General features: G+C 40.4%; 2 protein-coding genes across 12 annotated transcripts in view; one reads left to right on the top strand and one right to left on the bottom strand.

Annotated features, from left to right (window-relative positions):
- Positions 1-142: 142 nt before the first annotated feature.
- On the top strand, positions 143-21,810 carry ZNF207 (zinc finger protein 207). 9 transcript variants are annotated; one of them, XR_007380484.1, is made up of 14 exons: positions 276-461; positions 1,768-1,894; positions 2,328-2,466; positions 3,291-3,461; positions 4,161-4,236; positions 4,746-4,793; positions 6,041-6,111; positions 7,383-7,543; positions 8,286-8,378; positions 9,554-9,793; positions 10,477-10,639; positions 10,802-10,985; positions 11,233-11,312; positions 15,392-21,810. XR_007380484.1 is itself a non-coding variant. In XM_048965189.1 (13 exons), exons 2-13 carry the CDS (start codon positions 421-423, stop codon positions 10,960-10,962), a joined length of 1,491 nt encoding a protein of 496 aa, XP_048821146.1. In that variant the 5' UTR covers positions 143-268; positions 403-420; the 3' UTR covers positions 10,963-11,577. The 9 variants fall into 9 exon arrangements, 8 of the variants coding, with proteins under 8 accessions (XP_048821146.1, XP_048821145.1, XP_048821147.1 ...); XM_048965189.1 differs by lacking the exon at positions 15,392-21,810 and adding an exon at positions 143-268 and having other exon boundaries at positions 403-461; positions 10,802-11,577; XM_048965188.1 differs by lacking the exon at positions 15,392-21,810 and having other exon boundaries at positions 11,233-11,577.
- ERN1 (endoplasmic reticulum to nucleus signaling 1) overlaps positions 11,062-24,784 on the bottom strand; it is a 43,330-nt gene continuing 29,607 nt past the window's right edge. For all 3 annotated transcript variants that reach the window (XM_048965178.1, XM_048965177.1, XM_048965179.1), the window contains one exon: positions 11,062-24,723. In XM_048965178.1, the coding sequence (XP_048821135.1) occupies positions 24,517-24,723 (207 nt within the window). In that variant the 3' untranslated portion in view covers positions 11,062-24,516. The remainder of the gene's footprint in view (positions 24,724-24,784) is intronic.

Here is a 24,784-nt window from a genome sequence, read left to right as displayed (position 1 = left end):
CAGCGCAGGACTGAAGGACCAAATGAGCAAAGCGAGACAGCTCGCGCAGCCGCAACCGCCGCTCACGTGATTTATTGAAAGACGCGATGGACGTTACAGAATCCGCACCGCTCAACCCACAGCACCGCCCGCAGCCCGCCCCTCAGGCTTACACAAAATGGCCGCTCCCGCCCACAGGCATGCCGGGACGGAGCTGGTCACGTGAGCGGCCCCCCTTCCCGCCGCCGCGCGGTGCGCTCTGGGAGCTCGGGGGCGGCCGTGCCAGGAGGTGCGTGGCGGCCATTTTGTGCCTGCCTCGGTCTGCGCGGCGGCGGTTGCGGGCGCTGCGGCTCGGCGGGGAAGAAGGTCGGCTGGTCTTTTTTTTTTTAATTATTTTTATTATTAATTTTTTTTTCTGCGTAGGTCGCGTGTTCCGTCGTCATGGGCCGTAAGAAGAAGAAGCAGCTGAAGCCTTGGTGCTGGTATCCTTGCGCTGTGTGGGGCGGGGTGGGGGAGGGGCGCAGGGTTCTCCTCCGGTGTCTGCGGAGCTCCGAGCTGCCCCGTGAGCGCCGATCTTTTTGTTGTTAATTTTGTGGGTTTTTTTCTTCTTCTTTTTTTCTTTTTTTTTTTTTTTTTTTCTTTTTTTCCCGTTGGCTTCGTGCTCACTCCCTCTCTGTGCCCTCATCCTGGCCCGGCCTACCCCGTGTCCTTCCTCTCTAATCCTTCCCCGCCCCCCACTGGCCCGGTCTGCCCGCTCGTCCTGCGCTGGGCCCGGAGTGGCCGTTGTTCCCCACGAGGGCATCGCATCTCCGTGAGCAGCGCCGTGCTGGGCGCTAATCAGCGAGGCAGGAGTGGTTGCAGGAGTGAGAGCTGTTGGAAAGCTCATTTTAGAATATAAAACTTGTATTTGCTGCGTCAAAACATCTCGGCATGTGAAAATACCAATGGGTTTTTCACGAGTTAGCCCTTTTGTAATCTGCTTTTTGTCGAAGAGTGATTGCAAGCATACTTCTCTCCTGTTTTTTTTATTAGTCTTTAATAAAGGAATTTATAATCCGCTTGGAATTTGTTTACCAGGCTTTGTTGAAAGTGAAGGACACGCTGTTAACGAGGAGCAGGTTGTACCCAGTGTAGCTCTCCTGCTTAGCAGGATGACTGCAGTGCCTGCTGAAGCCTTCGAGCTGAGCTGCACAAAAGAAACGGCCATTTGCCTCTCATTACGCAACAGCTCGAAAAGTTCTTCAGATGTTTCAGTTTAGAAACATAAAGTTCTGTTACGATTGCAGTGAATCTTGTGATGTCTTAAGGTTTTGGTCAGTTGCGTGGCTGAAAAGGGAGTTCTCCATTAAAACTGTATTTTTTTCTTCCATAAATGTTAGCTGCCAATATGTTATTAGTTGGGTGTTTCAGAGTATTTGGTGTTGCTTCCCATTTGTGGATCTCTCACCTTTCTCCTTTGCTGCTCTAGCAACATTTTAATAATATTTAAAATTTACATTTGAAAATATGTAAAGGAGGAAGAGGAGTCCGCTTAGAAAAAACTGTGACTTAAAAATGCATCTATCAGAATGCTATGATTATGGTTGCATGGGCACATCTTGCTGTTCTCTGGTTGTTGTTACTGGGTGATGTGAGGAGGGAGGTTTGGTTTCAGATATGGATGAAATACTGGTGCTCTGAAAACTCAGGGTTGCTTTCTGTGCTTTCAGTTTCCTTTAGGAAGAAAAAAAGCAACGATACTAATTAGCTCACTTTCAGTGTGAAATATTTCCTTAACATCTTCAATAGGTATTGTAACAGGGATTTTGATGATGAAAAAATCCTTATACAGCATCAAAAAGCAAAGCACTTTAAATGCCATATATGTCATAAGAAATTGTATACAGGACCTGGTTTAGCTATACATTGCATGCAGGTAAGAAGCTTTAGTCTTGCAGAAAACTTTTTTGACAGTGTCTAAAATTGGAATAATCAGCTTAAAAAAATGTGTTCTCTTGGGGTTTCCACAATCCTGGAAAATGATGAGAGAAAGTCAGTAGTGTTAAGCTTCACAAGCAGGTCTCCTGATGTGCCAGCAGTTTGTGTGGTGGGTATGCAGCAGAGAAATGTGTGGTCAGTTTTTGAATGTAGGAGTGGATGAATTGCATTGTCTTGGTGATCAGAGTTTAGAAACTAGTTTTAGAAGTTAATAGTAGTTACAGCGACTAGAGGAGTATCCAGAAAATGGCTGACTAGAGATATGCTTCCCTTTAAGGATGTTTTGTTTGTCTTTTGAAATTAAACTAGTGCAGGCAAACCTAAATCTAACCTGAGTTTTGATCAGGAGGTTTTTTTCCTTCCCTTCTTAGGTACATAAAGAAACAATAGATGCTGTTCCAAATGCTATTCCTGGGAGAACAGATATTGAACTGGAAATCTATGGCATGGAGGGCATTCCAGAAAAAGACATGGAGGAACGGAGGAGGTTACTTGAACAAAAAACTCAGGGTAAAGTGTGATCTAGCTGGTTATCTGTCATCTCCATGGCGCTTTGCTTAAATTGTTTGATCTGTATTCTTTGTGTGCACTGTCCACGTTGAATAGTGCGTCTTCAGCACACAGTAGGCAGTATTGCTTTGTCTTGAAATCACAGGGCGATATTTTTATTGTTCTGATGTGTTTTGCCTGCCTCTCAGGACGTTATTTGTAGGCTTTGGGAAGAAAGCTGTATTGATGTTTTGGGATGAGTGCTTTTTTGAGGAGTAGGGGAGTTTCCCTCGTCTGTTTTTGGATTTGAAAATTGATTTGTGGTGTTTTGGCCCTGTGTGATGCAGGTCTCCCTCCTTAAGAGTAAGAACTGACTACATTGCCCTAACTGCAACCCTTGACATGGCCTATCAAGTAGAAAGACAAGTGATGATGATTCTTTTTTTTCTTGTTTAGAAAGAAAGCATTCAGCTTACAGGGATGATGAATTTTAGGGTTTTGTTTGTTTTGTATAGACCAGGAATTAGGTTAGTCTGACAGGGTAGGAATACTTAAATCTTCTTTGTTCTGGAATTATGCCTTTGAGTTGTCCTGGCTTATTCTCTCCAGCCAGAGGCTTACGTGAAGGTAGGCCCCTGTTACACTGAGAGTTGCTATAGTGTGAGTCACTTCCCTTTATTTTCTGTACGTATAATAGTAGACACACAGTTTCTCTTCTCTAATCATGTGAATTTTTGAACATGCTGATAAGACTTGATTGTCATTCCAACTACAGTACTCCAGATAAAAATTAATTTCATAGAAATTGTTTACTTTCCTCTGACCATGTGCATTGTATGATTCAGCAGAGAGCCAAAAGAAGAAGCAACAGGATGATTCTGATGAATACGAAGACGATGAATCTGCAGCTTCCACTTCATTTCAGCCCCAACAAGTTCAGCCACAGCAGGGGTACATTCCCCCAATGGCACAACCAGGTTTGCCTCCTGTGCCGGGTGCTCCAGGGATGCCTCCTGGTAAGGGTGCTGTTTTTGAACTAGTTATTGAAAGGCTGAGTAGGAATACAGATCTCTACTTGGAATTATCATCTGCTAATTGGTATTCTCCAATGCAGTGGGTTTGTGCTCTGAAAATAGTTTAGTGAAGTGCATGTGAACAGTTCTTCAGGTTCTTCCTGCCCCTGGTGTAGGGGGTGCACATGTTCCTCAGTAAAGCAGATGAAAATAGCTAATGTTTGCATCTGGGTAGAAAAACTGTCAGTGTGATACTAAGACAGATCAGCAGTTTAAACATAGATCTACTTTGTGATACTTTGTAACAAGGTTTTAGAAATCGAAGGCTGAAGGGATACCCTGGGTTTGTGCTAGCAGAGGATGGAGAGTTTATGCACAGAATACATAGAACTTTATTATTTTTTTAATTGCAACTAAACTTGCAAAAAGCATTTCAATTAGTGACAGTGAAAACTGACCTTTCTGATGTTTTCTGCAGTGTTGAGGCATGCTCTTTAGAGATTCTGCTAAGAAAGTTACAATGGGTGTCTTGCAGAGTTTGGGAGCAGTGGATCAAAGTCAGATTTGTAGATTACCTTTTATATCTCATTACTTGTAAGTGACATTATTTCAAAAACAAGTATTTTACAGTTTCCTGCATTGAATAGGTTTGGTGATGAATATACGTTGTTGGTGCTTAAAATTTATTTTCCTTTTTTTAAGGTATACCACCATTAATGGCAGGTGTCCCACCTATGATGCCTGGAATGCCTCCCGTTATGCCTGGAATGCCACCTGGGTGAGTAGCTAGAAAGATTTACAGTGATGTTTCCATGCTTTGTGTTTTAAACTGTCACAGAAAGAGTAAAGCTAATTGGAAATAACGTGCAGGAACCTGTGAACTCTGTAACCTTAATGTTAAGATACCGCAAAAATCTGGATGGCTATAAACCAACATTAAAAATACAGCCCAACTCTGAATCTATGTGTAAAGTGTGTTGCCTTTCTCTTGATCTTATTTAGTAATTTCATAATGGTTTTAAAATGTGTTGTGTTGGTTTAAAGCCTTATGTGAAGCTCTGGTTTGTGTATGGCACATCTTGTACCATCTGGCTGTCAGTCATCCAACCTATCCAGAAAAAATACTGGATAGTTTAAAGTTCTTTAAATATGAGAATAAAATTCTTGTGTTTTGGGCAAGAGTAAGTTGTTGGTATTGATGTTTGTTTGGGATTTACACCGTACCCTATCATAATGTGTTTGGAAAAATCACAGTTAGATTTTTGATTTTGTCATAAATTTTCACAGATTACATCAACAAAGAAAATACATGCAGTCATTTTGTGGTGGAAACATGTAAGCATCTCATTAATGTAATTATAGGTACATTCATTATGCCATTTTATGTTGTATATTTGATAAGATTGAAAGTTGTCTTACTTGAAAACATCTGAATTTTGCTGAAGCATTTGGGGAAAATGTCTAGCTATGTTTTGTTGTATCATGAAGCTTTTATTCTTTATCTAATCACTTGTTATAAAACTACACGTTGCAGGAAGCACATCCTGCAGAATATTAATTAAATAGGAACTTTGGGATTTATATCCTTCTTCGTGTCAGAGTGCAAACAGCTCCATGTGCTTAGTCCTTTACCTGTAGGACTTAATGCAGGAGATTTGTTTTTGTGTAAAGCTGTTCTTTTCTGAAACACTGGTATTCTTTTAACAGTCTTCAAATGTAAAAATAACGTCTTTGTCAGACATCTTTGTGGATGTTCATGATTGCAGCTTTTCTGGGTGGAAACTGAACAGAATTTTATCAAGCTTGCTGGTGTTTAGTTCTCCTTAAGGTCTTTGTTAATTGCAGATGAACGTAATGTGTAGTAAAAGAAGCAAATCAATTTGCCAACAACTCGCTATCTGCAGTTTTTCAGGCAGTTACATTTCTGGTGGCAGCAGCAGCAACTTCTAGGTTTGACAGTTGTCCAAACAGATAGCAAGACTGACTGCCTTGTCCAGACTTTAATCCAGAAATGGAGTGGTAGTAGTGTGTTCCCAGCTGTGCTTCTGCACTGTTGTTCCCTTAGTAGGCAGGTTGAGGAGATAGTGTGGCTGGGTTACAAGCTGCTATGGAGAATGAAGACTCACCTCCTCATGATTCATTTTGATTTTGAAATGGGAACAGTAAATGTTTCTTGGTTTTGCTATGTAGAATAGAAATTGCTTCATAGTGATGATTTGGCACATATTGGCTGCTACAAAACTGTTCAGTTTCCAAAATAAGATAATAGATGTTCCTTCGTTCTGCTTCCTGTAATCCAGCTTCAAGTGTCTGGAAGTATTCTGAAGTGTATATCACGAGGAACACTAGTTCTGGAATCTGATAACAGAGGAAGTGAATGCTTGGGGAATGAAAATTCAAGTGAGAAGTATTTGGAGTTTAAATGTTTTTATTTCTTTGTTGGAAAACACATAGCTGCAGTGAGCTGGTTATTGATTGCTTCCTGAAATTATTTGCTGTGTTACTTATCTAATACAGGTAATGTGCCATTGTTTTAGTGGTCTATTGCATGTGTTTGTTCTAATGATCACTTTACTCAATAGGATGATGCCAATGGGTGGAATGATGCCTCCTGGGCCAGGAATACCACCTCTTATGCCTGGTATGCCACCAGGTAAGTCAGGGCTGTCAGACAGATATTGTGGTGAGAGCTAAATGGTGTTTACTTACACTGAGATTTAGGATTTATGTAAAGAATGTACAGATGTTCACTGCCAGCTTTTTGCAGTTGCTGCAGAAGCCACTCTTGTGCAGAGGTGAAGTGGTTATTTCTGGCTTTTGACTACGATAAGTCATTGTGTTTGATACTGCTGTGCAGGTAAAAAAAAAATTGAATGCAAATTTATTCTTCCTATTATTGTTCATCTGGCTTTTTTATTGCCTGGTCCATCTCCACTCGCTTATTCTAATGTCTGTTTTACAGTGTAAATATATATATAATGCATATAATACAAAAATAGAAAACTATTGTGGAGAATGAGAAACAGTCTTGATGACACTCAGATAAAGATGTCTTGACTTCTGATTGCTTATGTAGCTACAACAGAGCTACTTCTTGAGCTTCTCAACTTTTTGAGCAGCCTTATGTTCTGGTAGTGATGACTTGAGTCACTGGTTTGCCCAATTTTCTCACTGGAGAAGACGAGCCAGTGGGACAGTTGTGTTGGTTCTGCTGCACAGTGTGTGATGGAACCATTGTGTGCTGTTAAGTTCTGTCTCTGGACCTCTCCTAGACCCCTCCACATACAAAGTACATGTTTTGCAATGATAGGCTACACAAAAATTTTAACTTATTTTCAGCTAACTCGCATGCTAGCTTGAGGGCCTTTTAGTCAAAGGAATGAGGAATGCTAATTCCTGTGACACCGTCTGCTGTGCTGAAGGTCCCCAGCAGAGTGTTTCAAAGTACTGATCCCATTCACAGCAGCTCCCTTTTTTAGATTTTGTAACAATCTTAGCTACAGTCACGATAGCATAGAGACAGTGTTCTGGAAGCAGAGGCTGTGCTGATTGCATTGATTTATTTGGGAGTGTAAGCTTCTCTTACTGAAGCTATAATGGAAATGTACAACTTGATTCAGTATTGCTCTGAAGTGTTTCAGGTAACTGCCTACACATGGACCTTTGTTGGTGACCAACAGTAAATTAAGGTAGTAAAGCTTTGTTTGAATGTTCCAGAGAGGGACGTGGAGAATTAACAGTCTTGACATGAGCCTGTGAGCTCTGATCTAGTTGCTGTGTATGGTGACTGCAGGCTAGACCTGTTGGCTTAAAAGTGTATCTCCCTAGGAAGGCTTTGTCATAAGGAATACTTGGAACAGAATCCTGTAACGGGATGCTTCTGTTCTTGAGCCTGAGACCTTACAGGTTCTTTGTGGTTTGTAGGTATGCCACCACCTGTTGGTCCTCGTCCTGGGATGCCTCCTATGACACAAGCACAGCCTGCTACAGCACCGGGCATTCTTAACAGACCTCCAGCTCCTGCTGCATCAGCACCCACCCCGCAGCCTCCAGTTACTAAACCACTCTTCCCAAGTGCAGGGCAGGTAAGGTGTCTCGGCCTGGAATCGATGGGTATAGTTTTCAAATTACCGTGTGTCAGTTTCCTCTGTTATTAGGAGACAAGAAATGACTGGTTACACTTCTTGCTTGTGTTGATTATTAAGTTTAATCCACTGTAGCGTTTGAATGAATTTTAAAAGATTGTTTTGTTTGTCTTGCAACAGCCATGAAACCAGACAGAAGTTCTGTAAGCAGTGGGGAAGAAAGTAGTAGGCAAAACAGTTCTTTCATTAATCCCTTTAGTTTGCATTTTATTTGGGCTCTTTGGGTGGGTGAAGGGAGGCATCAGTCAGCTGTAGGAATCTGATTGCTTAGAACTTAACCTAAAACTGCTTAAGTGTAAATCTTGACAAGACTTAGTCTCTTTTGTTCTCATAATAAGGGGTTATTTGCCAGCAGAAGGCCTAATTAATTCTATCATTCTGTTCAGACTGGATTAAGCATTGTCTGAATGATTTAACTAAGGCAGTAATGCTGTTTAAATGTTTTGGGAAGGGAAGTGGGAATTGACAGAATGGCTTGTGACCTCTGTATTTTGGTTTCTCTTGCTATGTGTAAGTCCTTAAGTATTTAACCTTCATGGTGTCCTATTTGCATTTTGGACTTCTACAGGGAAGGTATTCATTTACAAAAACGCAGCCCTTAGCATAAGAAACCCTTTCATCTGGATACTTTCCACCCATTTGTTTGGAGACTTTTCACTGTTTCCTTTCTTTTATGCTACAGATGGGGACACCTGTCACAAGCTCAAGTACAGCTTCCTCCAATTCAGAAAGTCTGTCAGCGTCTTCTAACGCTCTGTTTCCTAGCACAGCACAAGTACGCAGGAAGTCACAGTTAAAAACAAATTGCTTTGCAACTTAACCCTTTGGACCGTTCTGTAAAATCTAAAATGGACTAAACATCTTCAGATCATTTCTTACATTCCTGATTATGTTTAGCTGGTAAAATTGCAGAGTCCTTAACTGTGAGTTGCATCTTAGTGGAAATAAGCATGTTGAAGTGCCCAATTTTTCTTAGACAGCGTGCAAGTATGAAATGCTATGTCCTGGTTCTAAAGGGTTAAAAAAGCATGAAAGCAGTTAAATGCATTTTAGTGGCAGTGGTTAGCTTGATGCATGGTGAAGGCTTTTTAGTTCGGTGTTTAATACAGTATGTCAGAATGTAGGGGATTTTGTGAGATGCATTATGTGCAAAAAATGGAGTTATTTTTATTAGAAAGTTCAGCAAAGTATTGTAAGCATCCAGTGACCAGAAACAAAAGCATTCTCTCGTAACTAAGGCTTGTTTTGAGGATTGTTGCATCTTCAGTCTGATAAAGCCGATTTTTCTTCTAAAACTTTCAATTAAGAGCAACGTAGGAAAGCGTAGATGCTGTGATCTTAGTGGACCTTGTGTGCTTTGAGTTGATTCTTTACTTAGAAATGATATTGAAGATCTGTAGAGGGACATAGTTCTTTAAAGAACACTGCAATACTTTCAGAGAGAATGCTTACAATGAAAGACCTGACACAGTAGTTTTCTTAATGTTCAATAACATTTTTAAGTACCTAATTTTAATGAATGCTAACACTCTGAGCTGTACTCTAAACTAATGGTTGCTAAAGTATGCTAGTTTATTGAGAAAATTGTGATTTTTTTATGCTTATAGCTGTTAATAGAACTGTAATTTAGGAAGGATTTAGGCATTTACCGACCTCAGTATTTGAGGTGAAAACTTTGGTAGGATTTTTTGTTGTTCCTTTTTTCTAGTTGTGGCTTTTGACCTGCGAATTCTAGACTTTCCTGTGTGTGTATGTTTGTATGTATGTATATACTGGGTTTTATTTTGTCTTGTTTTCAGTTGCTTTAGTATGTGATAAGGCTGAACTTTACTTTTGTCAAGCTTATTTTAAATATGTATTTCACTGGAAGGTTTCAAAGGTCTAACAGATGTAATTTAAGTTTTCTTATGCTTTAGGAAATAAATATTGATCCATCTCTGTGCTTCACAGGCTGCAGCAGCTGTTCAAGGTCCGGTTGGTACTGATTTCAAACCTTTGAATTCTACAGCAGCAACAACAGAGCCCCCCAAACCTACATTCCCTGCTTACACACAGTCTACAACCTCAACCACTAGCACCACAAACAGTACTGCAGCTAAACCAGCTACATCTATAACAAGTAAGCCTGCTACCCTTACCACAACCAGTGCAACCAGTAAGTTGATCCATCCAGATGAGGATATATCACTGGTAAGTCAACGTATTTTCATTATCTTGCTGAAAATGCTATTTATGCTGATATGGTTGACTTAATTAGAATATACTCTGTGCTCTGTGCAACGGTTTTAGTAAAGGTGAGACAACAAAACGTGCAGAATTAAAAGAATTATGCTTTGATGAAACATCCTTGGTTGACAAGTAATGACTGGTATATTGCATTGATCCTGCAGTCAGAAGTCTTACTTCTGGTGATAAGGAATTGCTTAACCCAAAATGTAACTTGGACTTCATTTCATGTGGCTTAAGCTTGAATTTAGCTAAGTACAGCTGGTGAGTGTCAAACAAAAGGCTTAACGTTTTGAAGTGATCTTGATGCTATTACAGCAGTCAGGAATCAAGACTATGGGTAAAACAAGCAAACCTTCAATTCAGTTCATGTATCTCTAGATTGCTTTTGTCTCATGTTGTGAGGAAAGGACAGTCTTCAGAGAACTTGTGTTACGTACTTGAGTGATAAGTGTTAGTGCAGTAACTTTGAGGGAAGGGAGATGTTAAAAATCCAGATGTTACCATGGAATGTTCACTAGTAGCAATCTTAAATTTCTAAAATGATGATAATTCAGTGCCTTTAATCTACTTTATTACATTTATTCACTTTGTTTTTGCAGAGTTTTAGTCTTAGAGTGTGTTATGCTTGTCTGTCCTCATTTTAGGAAGAGAGAAGGGCTCAATTGCCCAAGTATCAGCGTAATCTTCCTCGTCCGGGACAAGCTTCCCTGGGTAATCCACCTGTTGGACCAATTGGAGGTATGATGCCACCACAGCCTGGAATTCCTCCGCAGCAACAAGGAATGAGGCCTCCAATGCCACCACACGGTAATTAGACATCTCTGCATTTTCTTCTCTTTAAAAGATTTATTTGCCATCTTTTTTAATTTTGAAATGTCAGGTGCTGTGAAAAACAGTTTTTCACAAATGCAGCTGTGCCCATTTAAAAAAAAAAAAAAATACTTTGCATCTTAAATGTTTTGTTTGTAGGTCAGTATGGTGCTCATCACCAGGGCATGCCAGGCTACCTTCCTGGAGCAATGCCTCCTTATGGTCAGGGACCTCCGATGGTGCCCCCGTACCAAAGTGGACCTCCTCGACCTCCAATGGGAATGAGACCTCCTGTCATGTCGCAAGGTGGCCGCTACTGATGCTACTACACACGCTCTAATAGGTTTGGAGATTAAACCTTTTCTCATCTTGTGCTGTTAATATAGCCAAGCTTCCGTCAATTAAAGCTTCATTGTGACTTAAAAAAAAAAAAAAAAAAAAAAAAAAAAAGTATCTTCCCCACATGCAAGGCAACTAGGAACTATTGGACATTCTTATTTTACATGGGAAAATTTATTTGGAATATTAACAGGAACTTTTCCTGATGTTGCAATTTATACTGTATGGCTTCTTTTTCATGTTTCATCTAGGTTTTTAGAAGTGAAGTATAGTAAATATGGTTCGTTAAATTGTGAAGGCGCTGGAATTACATGAACATACCACCTTAAAGGCAAGTTCTGTAACATTATGTTGCTATTTGTGAAATGATGCCTTCACAGCACTTCAGGTGCTGTTGGACTTCGTGTCCCCAACATAGTTTGGTGAGGGCTGTAACTGTTCCCAACTACTTGTACATTTAAGTCTGAACATGTAACGATATTTAATGTATTTAGAATTCCTCCTGTTTCAGGGTTCAAGTAAACTGACCCACTAAGGTCGTGTGACTTTTCTGTACTGTTATCAACTTCATTGTAATAAAAGAAGATAAAAATTTATATGCCTTTTTATTCATGACCAGCTGCGGACAACTGCCTGAAAGGTTTGTACAGATGCATGCCATGGTAGCTGTTGGTGTACTGAGCACACTGGTGCTGTTTTCATGAAGTTGTTACAAAAGTTGTTTAGGTGCACGTCTGAGTAGGCAAGACCTGTACACTTATTAACTGACTATTGAAAAATGAGAGTGCAGGAGGCACATCTTTGATCTTGGTTGTAATGTCTCCCAATGGCATATGTCTCGTTAGCCGTGCTTTCTTGTCCTCAGTAAATTTTAAATGATTTCTAGCCTGGCGTTTACTTGCAGGATGTAAAAGCAGTTGCTGCAAGGTGCATCCTAGTGCCAGACTTGTCCTGTTAGGTCATTCTTCATCTGATGCTTTTTAATGTTCAAAAGGATACCCGTTTCAAGAGCCTTTTAGGTGGAGATTTCTAGAAGCTTAGGTGCATGTCACATGGGTGAGTGACTTCCAGTTTTTGTATTGAAGTTGACCTGCAAAAGAGAAAAAAGAACTTCATCTCAGGGTGTGTGAAGGAGACAGAGGGGCCTAGAATAATATGTGCTGTATTTCCACTTCCACAATACTCAGAACTTCAAATTTCATCATTCCTTGGGATGAACTGTCCATTTTGTACTCTGATCTGATACAATGCAAGTTTCCTGAGGCAATTAATGGAAGTGGCCTCCTCATCGGTGGTCCTACTTACAGTTATAAATGAGAAGTCTTATCCATAAAGATTATTTATCTGTTTATAAGTAAAGTTATAGAAGGCCACCCAGATTGTAGTTCTCTGCATGTTTGACATGGCTGTGTTAGCATTCTGTGTTTCTGATGAGAAGGAGAAGGCAGAGGGCGATGTTCTGGAGGGAAGAGAAGTGAGAAGAGCATTCCTGGTCTCTTCACAGCAAGTAGAGAGTGGTGAATTTTCCGTTTGCAGGTCAACTTTAAATACATGTTCCAGCCTCAAGCCTTATCCGTGCAATTTAATTTGTGGGATTGTCTCTGTTAGGGTGTGCCAGAAGGAATGTCAGCATTTTTGTGTCAGTGTAAGTTCCACAGTGTTTCTGTTATTGATGGATATTTTTTTCCCACTCAATCCTGAGCACTGTGGCTCTTTTACTTGAAAGACTTGAGGGATTTTTATCTAAACTTAACTTCTCCACATGGCTTTAATGAGTGCTTCCTGCAGTCATTCAGAAGTACAGTGGTTAGAATACTACATAGTCTCTCAGCATCAAATTTGTGTCACAGAGCACGTCATAAAGGCACTGATGCATCCAGTACTGATGCCAGCTAACGGCCTTTGTAGAACCATGAAGAATTGCCAAGCTTTTCCTGAAGTGTTGTTTTCAGCCCATAACTCCAAGCCTCTGTTGAGAAGCAGTTCTCTCTGATCACTGCTGCCTGCCGCTCACCTGTCAGATGTGCAGCATTTGGCTTGCAGATGTGCTGAGTGGGCCTTGATGTCTGATCTTCTGTTAGCTTTTCATCTTGCTTTATGCATAAGTCTAACAGAACTTACGCTTACACAGTACTTTTATATTCTGGTTTACCTTAGTTTACTACTTGGTTTTCTTCTGTTTATCTAATAGGGATACCTGGAGCAAAGCACTAGAGAGATCTTTAATGTGTTTTATTTATCCCTTGTTGTAATGTTACACATAGAATTCTTACATTATACGTTGATCTTAACTTCTGCTTTTAGAACTTTGCAAATTCTTGCTTTTTCTGAAGGTTGTATTGCTGTTGTAAGAATGCTTAGCCTTCCTGCCCCTAGTAAAGTAAATGCCTTCTCCCTTTGGTGGCTTTCTATAACCCTTTGGTATGTTATTTTCAGATTCCTACTTTTCCTGGGAATGTAGTTGAGAAGAGTACTGCATGTACTGTGAACGTAGCTTATTCTGCAAGTTGTCTTCACCAGGAGTTCCCCCCATCAAATAATAAATGTGTGATTTTTTCCAATAATAGAATCATTCAGTAGCTAATAGTACCTAGGCTGAGAGTGTGGACACATCTTAAAATGGAGCTTTCCTCAGTAGTAATGCTGTTACAAACCCTCAGCTGAGCTCTGCCACGTATTACTCATGTTGTACCCTAATAATATGCAACAAGCAGTTGAAAGTTGTTTTTCTTTGTGATCTTCCCTTGGATACTCCCTTTGCTCCTGTCCTTTCTGTGCTGTAAGAGCTGCAATGTAGCTGTCTGCAGTTACTGTTGTGTCTCTCGTGTACTCTTTGAAAACAGGCAGGTACTTCTGTGCGTTTGTTGTCTGTTGGTCCCTGCCTTCATTTCTTTGGATACTGCTTCTTAACGTTCAGAGAGTTGGATTTATGGTGCCCTTCCCAAAAAGGGTAAAACAGCTTTGAATAATTGCTTGTATAAAAACTCTACAGTACAAAGTTACAACAAAGCTGTGCGTGCAAAATTGCTGATAGAGTGCAAGCATGCAGTTTTTTTGCTTTAGTTCATCTTTCCCTAGAAGGAGATTGCAGCAGTGTTCAGGACTACATATCTTGTGTTACGGAACTGTAATGACAGAATTATAGGCAGAAGCTTTGTTTTTTCCTTGTTGTCTGAACTTGTCGCAGCTCTCATAGCAAAACGAGATGTTGCAGTTGGGTCAAAATCTTCAGTTAAATTTGAATGCTGTGCCAGTGTTGAATTACAGGGGAAAAAAAAAGGAAAAAGCTCTGAACAAAGTGGGGAAAAGATGTAAAAGGTGTTAAGGCAAGGTAGGAATATCTTGAAGTTCTGAACAGTTTATACATGGTCTCTCAATACCATTATGAGAGAGAGGCTTATCTTGTTACATTTGCTGAATTTTAGAGCTGGATGTCTGATACTGACATGAGGAAATCTCAGAGGAGTTCAGACTAGTTCATCAGAAGGCTTGCTGGGATTGTTTTCTTCTGTCCTTAGGATACCTTTCCACTTTGACAGAGTCTGCTTTAAATAAATTCCTGAAAATTGATCTTGTGTATATGGACCAGAAAGTCTTTATTTTGTAAAATGCTTGGAGTTTGGTTTTTTTTCTTCTAGAGATGAGATTTTCAGGTGCTGACAATACATTTGAGGCTGGGATGTATATATAATAATTTCAGTGGATTACTGTTCCTTGCTCTGTGCATGCATAAGAGAACAAAAGCAAGCTTCTAGAAAGACATTCAGCTGCATCTGCCTTCTATGGTTTCTGCTGTTGTTTTCCATATGGACTTACTGAGTGATACCTAAATACAGCTATGTCACTTGCTCTCTTAAAGCTTGGCTAAAATTGAATCTGTAACCCGGAGTTACTTTACAGAATCAAAGCATTTGGAATATGAGATGGAAAATTACATACTCAGTTTTCTAAACAGCAAGAAGGGCATTCTGGCTCTTCAATTAAGCTGAGACTGATATCTGGTCTGTGAGCTGGGGCTGCAATTTAAAAATTAATACTATTTAAAAATAATAGTAAATGTCTTAATAATTGTACTGGTCTAGCTTCTACATAAAAATTAAGGTGAGTGTGAACACATTCAGTGGCTGATGGAGTCTTTCCCTCTTCTTTTGGTGCTGGAGCACTCAGTACTGTCAGTTAGGGGAGAATCGCCCCAAAACAATTGGCTTTGTTCCACTGATCAAGTTACAGAACAAACTGTCCAGGTGAGAAATAGCTACAAACGGTTGCGTGGGCCTGCCGAAATAGGTGATGTAGCAGTCATTTCCTTTGGTTTGCTTGATCACTGGAATTTTGTTAACTTTGAATGCATGTCTTTCACTTAATTGGGTCATGTTTTTTCTAAAACTCCAATTTTTCTTCTTCCTATAGCCCTGCCATAGGACAGGCTGAGGCAGAGTCTCAGTGTTGCCCTGTTCAGTCTGAGGCAAGTGGGATTTATTTTATTCGTTCTGGGGGCTTTCACAGCTTTATGGCTGTTGGATATTTATGTCCCCAAACTTGCAGCAAGTTTGGTGAAGGCCCCTACTTTTATTTTAATTTAGGTTTTTAATTCTCTTTTGGTAGATGGGCTCTATATTAATATTAATCTTTTTATTATCACTGTTTTTTTAAGAGTCTCGGGGAGGGAACGTGTTTTGAGAGGTTTGGGTACTGTTTCACTTATGGAACATTTCCTTTGTGACTGGTCAGGGAGTCCTTCAGCCACACTGTACCTCTGCCCCCTTCCCCTGTGTTTTATTTGTGCTGTATTTGTTCTGCTTTTGACAATGTGACTTTTTATACATGCTGCTGGTTCAAAAACTACAGATTAATTACTAATTTTTCTTCTGGGAAGATGTATTTAACAAAGTGCTTGAAATACTTAGACTTTAACTAAGAAGTGACATCCCTTGTCACACAGACTTGCAGCCTAAATTACAGTTGCTATGGAGGAGGACATTGACTGCTGTATTTGTAAGCTGCCCCACAGCAAATGTTGGTGTAGTGCCCTGTAAAGAACTAGAGATTCCAGTCGATGGAAGAATGAGAAAAGAAAGCTGAAGTTCTTTCAGCTAGTAACTTTCAGGAAAACCTTTTCATTGATCACTTAAATACACTGAACTTCACAGTAATTTGTTGCATCAGTGTACTGGGAAAAAAATCATCTTACTTTCTTGAAACCACGTGGGCTTGTTGCATATCCAAAATTTGCTGAAGGTTATGGCTATCTGAATTTACTACTTTTGCAGAATAGCTGGCAAAAACTTCCACCCTTTGTGAAGACAAACTGGTGCTGCTCACTTGGAGTACGCTGATTTTGAATGCTTGAGGTGGCTTAAAGAGAGCTTCAGAAGAGCAAGTTTTGTCCAAGGAAGTTGTTAATGTTTTTGTGGAGCACAATCTGTATTTCATTTCTCCAGGAGTGGGATCAGTAATGACGCACTTGGAGATTTTCAGTAAGTGGCGTTGAAGGATAAGGAGTGGATTTCTCATGGGGGGCCCAAGTAGTCTCTGAGTGGAAGTTGCCGTGTCCTCTGCTTACTGTTTCAGAGTAATTGCTGATTTCCTTACTGTGGTGCTACACTTAGGAACAGTGCTTTAAGATACAACAGCACAACTGGTCATTATTTCACTTACTCAGGAGCATTTGGCTTAGTTCTTATTTCCCCAGAGTATCTAAAGAAGCCATTTAACTAAGTATTCAGCATGACTTGTACTTCTTTAAGTAGCTGAATCTCTGAAAGACTCCAGATGGGGAAAAAAAACCAACAAATTTTGGATGGATTGTGTTGAATTTTGTCATCAGTTTTCATGTAAGAATGATGCAGCATGGGGTAGTTTTTATGCAGCTACTTGTATTTAGCTTGTGTCACAAAGATGTAGCTGAAGTTCACACAAGTGCTTCATTGTCTGTAAATGAAGTGCCCTACTTAAATCCACTTGGGCTACCTCAGTACATTGATATTCTGCTGAGAGCTGAACATTCTCAAAGCAAACTTCTGTTTTTATTGGAGCTAAGTAGGTTTACATGTTCATGGAAAGTATGTGCCAGGGATGCAGTTCCTGTCTCCCTTGTTGTTGATCAAGCTGTGTGTACTGATACTTCCAAGCAGATGAGCCATTTCTTTGTATTTTTGCATGATTTCACACACCACATGACACTTCATAGCATCACAATGCTATGGATTTTTTTTTCTTAAAGCTTTTGGAAAATTTCAAGAAAATGAATTTCACACTGCTTCTGAAAGATGCATTTGACTCCAGGATAATTCCATGTCCTGCTATTCCATGACAATACCTTATGAACTGAGGCTTTTTGCTCTAGGTTTTTCCTGTTGTTCAGACATTCTTTGCTTCTACCCTTTACATCGCTGTCCTTTTCTGTAAGTCTCCATGGATTGGACAGGACCAACCTGTTCCCTGTTTGGGTGTTGGTGTTTTTAGCAGGCTATATCCGTGTTACTCTGACCTGTTACCACAGACTAATGTTTGTGCTTAAATTTACAGCAACTAATGATGTGCATTTTCCGTTTGCTTTGTGCCTCGTCCTAAAAGGTATGTGTGCAGAGTACTGCTGTCTTTCTAGTCCAAAGGATGGCATGCTGACAAGGTGCAAGTATCTGCTCAGCTGTCAGAATAGCTGCCCTGTCATCTCTTTAAAACAACCTGAAAAGTTCCCATTGATGGCAAAGGGTTCACATCTTGTTCTTTTGGTGGATCTTTGTTGGTGACCTCCTTCGTGCCTCCTGGATCTAAGGAGGGTAGTACCAACAGAAACTTACACTGTAAATGGAATTTATTGATTTGGAAGGTTGGCAGCGTTTTTACTGGCACTCCAGTGCGTGCTGTCAGTATTGCAGCAGTGTCATAAAGCTGTATAATGCACTGTGGAATTTCATTTCTAATGACTGTCATAGTTTAGTGAATTGACTTTCATAGGCAGTAGTGGAGGCAGGTTTTAGAGAGCTTGGTTTTTAAGATTGTGAAGTGCTACGTGACTCTTCTTAAACATTAGGAATGCCTGAAATTCTGCTAAACTGAGTGAATTTTAACCCACTGGTGCTGAGGAGTGAAGGAGAGACGTAGAAAAGTACGTAGCACGGCAGGAGTTCTGGTTGGCTTTAGAACTATTCTGTGCCATGCCTGATAACTGCTATGAGCTGTAGTACTGTGAGGGCAGGCCATGTCCAAACTTACCTTTTAAAAGTACATATATACCTGCAGTCAAGGCAGCAAACCAGTGAAATGCTGGCAGTTGCTTCAGAAATGCAGTGATAGTGACTGCTGTGATTTTCAGTCAGAACTAAGTGAGGTAAACAGGAGTTGGGGAGTGAGAAGTCTCAGAGTCAGCCCTGCAGGGGATGGAGTGAGTGTTCATTGAGTGGCTGAAGTGTTACGTATGGAGCTGATTTGTTTGGGAAGTTCTGAAAAAAGCTTTCTGATAATTTTCTTGTATTCTCCTTTAAACAGCAGCTTTATGCAATCTTTTGATTATCAGAGAACACAGATTTTTATTCAGGCTCTACTGGAAGAAAATACAATTCTAGTACAGAACTCAGAGATTCTGTTGTATAGTGAATGCTCTTTTGCTCCGTGGAAGTTCTTGGGAGGTGTGAGGGAGCCAGGCGCCTCGGCGTGCCGCCTCTGCAGCCAGCAGCATCCCGTCCTGAGCTGTGTGCTCCTGGCTGGTTCCTTCACTCCTTTGCTCTCAGCGTCCTGATGAGTCTGTGCTGGCTGTCGGTGAGGACTTACATTTGTGCACCGGACTTCTGTTGTGAGTAATAACGCACCTTGTCCCTTCGGAACAAGTTTATGCTGACTTGTTCTATTGCTTTAGGCTCACCTGCAGTAGCACCAGGCAGCAGCACTGCCGCTTCATAACGATAAACTGAGCTTCTCTGCAGATAAGTCCTGAGCATACCTTAATGCTCGTGTTTCTCAGGGAAGCTGAAACATCCTGAGAAAACAGTAGAGATTGAGTGCAAGCAGCATGTTAACCACAAGCAGATGATCCACATGTTGGCATTACAGTGTGTTAGGTAACTATGTTACAGCAGATCCAGGTTTCTCATGTCTCAAATTTTATTTTAAATCTTCCCTACATCTTAGCCACATTCCCAGGTTCTTCTCAAAGAGGGTAGGTGTTGAATTTCAACTTCTGCTGCCTGAAGTAATCGGTATCTATAAATGGTTTTGGATGGTAGCAACTTAGAATTACCCAAAAACTATGCCATACAACCATGGAAACTGTTTCAGTGTCCCAGCTTAGGGAAGTATATAATGCTGTGAAATAAAGATGTCTTGCAAAGCTTCTTTCTTTCTCTTTGTCCCCCCATTGTGTTGTAGAAGTGTGTGATACATGCAGGCACTGACTTCTTTAGCTTCTAGTCGAAGAAAATACATTTTGCTCTTTCATTTGTAAAGTCTAGAATAAGAAAACACTTTATGAGAGTATTTAATGAAGGACCCTGGCAATGTAAGTATTGTGATTTCCTTTCTATTTGTGTTAGGCAGTGGGGTTACCTTGTTAAACTTCTGGCTTGTTATCAAAATAACAGAAACGTAAAGGCAAATTGAAAGTGATTTTATAGTTGCCTTCGCTTCATATGCTTTTCATAAGTGACAAATTGTAGTAATTGAAGTTCGGCAGCTTTTTTTAATTGAAAAACTAAATTATGGGTTGAACTCCTTGGTTTAATACAATTTGTGTTTTTGTCAACTAGCAGCAGAATTTCAGCATTTGCTACTTACTGGTAGAGAAGAAATATCCTACAGCACTGCCAGTACAGGTTAGTTTAATCTGTAAGTACCTGATGTTCCTATTTAAAATAATATGTTCAAATGATACCTTTTAAATACAAAGGGAATTTTGATCTCTGAAATGTCACTGTGTCTTTGTTACCTACTGCTGTGCTCAGTAGTGAGTGAATACCTAGATAATCTTTTGAAGGTCTCTAATGATTTTAACTGTGCTTGTGGATTAGGTACTATGTGCAAGCCAGGCTGCCTTTGGTGTTTTAAAGTCAGCCAGTTCTCCATTCATTGCCTATTGCAGAAGGCAGTTTTATCAGTGAGCCAATTACAGGATACTTGTGCTGGGGAATAAGCAGTTCAGTTTGTAAGAATTTGTAGCTGTACTGTAACTTTTCTTTAGTTGTTAATTATTGTTGCTACCAATAGAATTTTGCTCTGTATAGCTGGTATGCCAGGAGCTGCTTGTTCTCTGGCTTATGGCCCACTTCTAGTTAAGCCTCGTATGCTTCATCTCCACACATCAGTGTGGGAGATGAAAGTCTTCTGTGCTGTGGCACATAGGATAGGTTCACTGCTGGATAAGCTGTGAAGCTCTGTGCCTTAACTTACACTTGGTAAGTGAATTATCACACAGTGAATTTGAGGGGCTCTTGGAAACCATTGGTGGATAATTACACAAGGATGTAGCAGTGCAGAACCCAGACAGACGTTTCACTGGCTCACGTAATGCTTTTCACTAGTTAAGAGTGAAGTGACACTTCAGCAGTATTGCTTGTTTGGGGGTTTTGAACTTGTATGTAATGTTGCAGGTCTCATCAAAGAAAGGTGAGGTTTCAAGGGGATTCCCAGTGCTTGTAATAGTTGGACACAGCCCATCTCCCAGCATCTTTGTGTTGGTTTTCGGGCATTCACACTGAATTGCTTTGCAAAAGTAGTGATGTGTAACCTTCAATAAATTTGCTTGGGTGTTTTTCCCTAGAGGAAAACAAGAGTTGCATAATAAATTTTGTAGCTTATCTTTGCCTCTGTCTCCTACAACTTCGTGGCATGTTTAATAGGAATTCCTCGCTGTGAGGCTGTTATCTTAACAGACTGTGCCTCTTCCTTCTGCCTTGTGTAGTTGATCCTCATTTACTGAGCACTGTAATAATTACTGTAAGTAAGAATAAGTAACGGATTGCTTTTGGCTGCTGGATTACTATTTGAAAACTCAGTTCTGCCCATGGGTGAATGCTGACCTGCACTACTTGTACCCCAGCTTGGCAATGAATGAAGTTCTTTACTTTTTCATCAACAAACTGTATTTCTTTGGGATAGATCCTAGTGTGAATTGCAGTAGGATGTTATCTCTCTGTGAAACTTCATGGCAGTTGAAGTATTTTTTGGTAGAATTAAGTTTATTTTCTTTTGAGATGGGACAAAACAGGAGGAATCTGAGCTTTCATATTCAAGTGGGCAGTCTTAAGACATAGCTCACCTTGTGATGCAGTTACAGCAGCTGTACAGTCTGATGCAGTTCTGAAGGAGTAAGTGGGGAACAGGGAGCCAGTTCGCACTTTGATTCAGACTTCTGCTTAATGACTTCAGGTTGCCCATTCGGAGACTTTAGTTACTGTGCAGCAAACTCAGACTCCTGTTTACCTTCCTCAGGTGAAGCACATTATTGAAATGTGTCCCTCTCTGCAGTAGCCCAGCTACAGATGCCAGTATATCAGGAGTGTTCTTGTAACTTGATGCAGCTCTTGTGTAAGTGGTATGAAGGGGATGGGATCAGTGATCTTTGATCAAGGGCAAAATATTGATGTTGAATTTGATTTCAGAAGGACTGGTAAGTATGTGCATTGCTTTAGTGCATGCAAGCACCAATAATTGTAGCTTAATTTTTATAGCATTCAGTTTACAAAGAAGATTCAAAGAAAATATGGAGCAAACATCATTGGCATCCCTTGGGAACCTTCTGTGAACTGTATTTCAGGCATAGATAACTGCGCATACGTATGTATGTATACAAACTGCTTTGTAACAGTCTCTGATTAAATATAAGTAAAACACTGCTTCTGTGTATTTTTTTTTCTCATCTTGAGACCTATTTAAATTAATGCAAGAAATGTTAGCTGTTTCACAGTGTTTATGAAACCCACTTTCCCTCATGTTATTTAAACCATAACTCTTGACTCGTTCTCTGTAAACCATTCAGGAACTTAGCAGTCTGTACCTGGAGATGAGAAGTGAATCTTTTTTAATATTTAACTTTTGGTGTTTATCCACTGTCCTTTTTCTGAACTGATTGTACAGAGAAATTAGATTAAGTTGGAGAGGGAGGGGAATGTTGGGGGGAAAGCATCTAATAGCATTTTCATGAAACCTAGTGGAGGGGACATTAAGTGGTCTGTCTGTTCAGAACAGCAAAGCACTGGAGAAATGAGGATGTTTGTCCTTGCAGCTCTCCTGCATGGATAACTGCTAGGCAGGTTGGTCTCATTTAATCGTACTCATTGGACTCACAGGTTAATTTCTTAAAAGATACTGAAATATTAAATCCTGGATTTTCAGTACTGTGTGACATGATGCAGTGTTTGTCCTCAGGCCATTTCAGCAGTGTCTGAGACTATTTCAGAAGGTGTGCTCTGATGGCCTACAGGGGGGCCAAGACAGGAGCTTTGTCACCTGGCTTGTTAAAGCTCTCCCAGATTTGATTCAGTAGTCAGATTGTTGGCGTATTTGACTGTGAGCATGTAAAGGATGAGCCTGTATTTAATCTGCCCCATGACTCCTGTTTTGTAAATAAATCAGGGCCACCCTGAGTGCAGGTGTATGCTTTTTCTCTCTTGGCTTTTCTGTTTGTTAGTTTGGAGGAAGTCAGATAGTAATTATCTTTGTAATACAGTGAAGCAGAGTTTGAATCGAGGCCCTTGTGTTTCTAAGAGGTAAGAATGGGTGCCTTTGAAAAGAAAAACTCCTTGTGTGTTAGAAGGAAGACTTTCAAGTCTGTAGTGGTGTGGACATTTATATATGTTTATATATGTTTATATATGTATATATATGTTTATATACATTCCTTTATTTATTGTTGCTTCTCCCCCCTGCCCCCCTTGCTCCTGTCCTGCACCACAGCTGTAGCTTTGAATAGCAGGAAGGGGGGTTTTATGCTAAAACATGAACCTGAGGTTGGTGTGACTGTGCTGCTCCCCTTCCCTTGCACCTTCTCCAGCCCTGGTTCTGAAACCTGCATTAATCCATGTGTGCTAGCAGTGTAGCTCACTTCCACAGGCACACATCATCACTGAAGTCATTTTATGAGAGTACAAGTCTTTATTTAGTAGAATTATAAAAGATCTTTACATGAGAAATACAAAAATAGGAAATAGGCTTTAGTTAAAAGTACTTTTTTTCTTTAAGCTGTAGAAATAGTAAATTGCTCTCACACTGTAAAACTAGGAAAAACCTTACAGTACAGTCACTGTAAGTGCCCAATCGCTCACACACAGAACAGTCCATGATTTATTGGAGACACAATGGCACAACCAGATCAATCCACTTTTCCTCTAGCTAATGAATTTTTTGAAAGATGCAGTATAACTTTTCCAGTTGTTATAATATGATTAAATATAAATACAAAAATGATTAAGGAAGATTTGGCATGCTTTGTACTCGTACCACTTTTTACTAGGAAGTGGTATCAAAACAGTTATTAAATAAATATAAATATGTTAAATAAATACATTGCAGACGAACACACCCACCTCTGTCAAATTAGAAATCAGCATTTCTTCATCCTTCGCACACACTTGATGCTTTGTGTCACAGCTTTAGGGCCAAAGAAGAGAAATACTGCATCTTTAGAAACACAGGTTCCCATGGACATAAAGCAGAAAATGAGGTAACTTTGCAGCTTTCTTCCTCCTATCAATTCACTGCTTGATATGTCTCAGTTCCCATTCAGCTTCTTTTACCCAGGACTCATTTCTTACCTCTGGCTCTGCAGCTGCCACTCCTTTTCCTTAGAAGAAAGGAAGGAATGCTTGCAGTGGGTGAATCATTACCATTTCAGGAGCAGTTCCTTGCTGACATCAGTGTATCTCCTGAAGTTACTTGTGCAGACACTGGTTTAAGTACTGCTCTAGCTCTCCTCTGAATACTGGCTGACATTAAAACAGTGAGGTTTGCGAAGCCTTTAACTTTTTTCAAGTTTTCTAACTTCATCTGCTCAAATAGGAGGGTCTGTTTCCAGGTAATGCTGATTTAACAAGGGTGAGTCTTTTTAGAGGTTTTGCCTCACTAAAAACAATTCCCTCTCCCCTCACTGCAGTGTGCCTAATGCAGTGTGGCAGTAGTGCAATGGCAGGCTCTGATTTGCTGCAGCTAAAAGGTTCCTTTTGCAGGTCCCACCCCCTACTAATTCTATAATTTCAGTTACTGTATTTTGATTCTTTGCATTAAAACACAAGTTACAACATCAAGTACAGTATAGGGATAGTGGATGATGCTTATATCCAGCTTTTGCTCTCCCTCTTCGCTTATCCTGAGACCTTCCTTGGGATAACTCCAGCACCAGGGTTCATTGCTTTTGCAGCTTCATTGCTCCTTGGTCTCCTACTATCTCCTGATCCAGTGCAGGCACAGTACAAGGCACTTGGAAGCTTGGTTTCCTCAAAGAGACAATTCAGCTCTTTGATCCTGCTTTTCCCTGCAAAAGGTAGGCCTGTTTCACAGCCTTGTGCTTGGAATGTTGGTTCCAGAGAAGAAAGCTTGCTCTGCTCTCAAACAGCATCTCCTGCAATGCTCTTCTCTGCAGAGTCCTGATCATAGTAGTGCTGAAACAGTCTTTCGTGGCAGCAGATATGCATTGCATGGTAGGTATGTAAGAGCAGGTGAGGGAACCGAGCTGTGAAGTAATGTACAAAATCATCTGGGATGGAGCCCAGGGTCTCCTGCACCTCAGGAGGCAGTTCTCTGTAATGGTGCTTCTGTAAGAAAAACAAAGCAACAGGGGAAAGCTCAGGTGGAGTCTCCCAGTCTGCCTGCACA

This window comes from Lagopus muta, chromosome 18 (genome assembly GCF_023343835.1).
Source record: "Lagopus muta isolate bLagMut1 chromosome 18, bLagMut1 primary, whole genome shotgun sequence".
In the NCBI taxonomy this organism is placed as follows: Eukaryota; Metazoa; Chordata; class Aves; order Galliformes; family Phasianidae; genus Lagopus; species Lagopus muta.
Note: the sequence above shows the minus strand (reverse complement) of the source record. Positions and strands in the feature narration are given on the sequence as shown.

Excerpts from the sequence above, each read along its gene's own strand:
- ZNF207 (XM_048965189.1), top strand. The coding sequence starts at position 421 with ATGGGCCGTAAGAAGAAGAAGCAGCTGAAGCCTTGGTGCTG. Across the intron at positions 8,379-9,553 it reads TGTTTCCTAGCACAGCACAA|GCTGCAGCAGCTGTTCAAGG; the intron begins GTACGCAGGAAG and ends TGTGCTTCACAG. Across the intron at positions 9,794-10,476 it reads CAGATGAGGATATATCACTG|GAAGAGAGAAGGGCTCAATT; the intron begins GTAAGTCAACGT and ends TCCTCATTTTAG.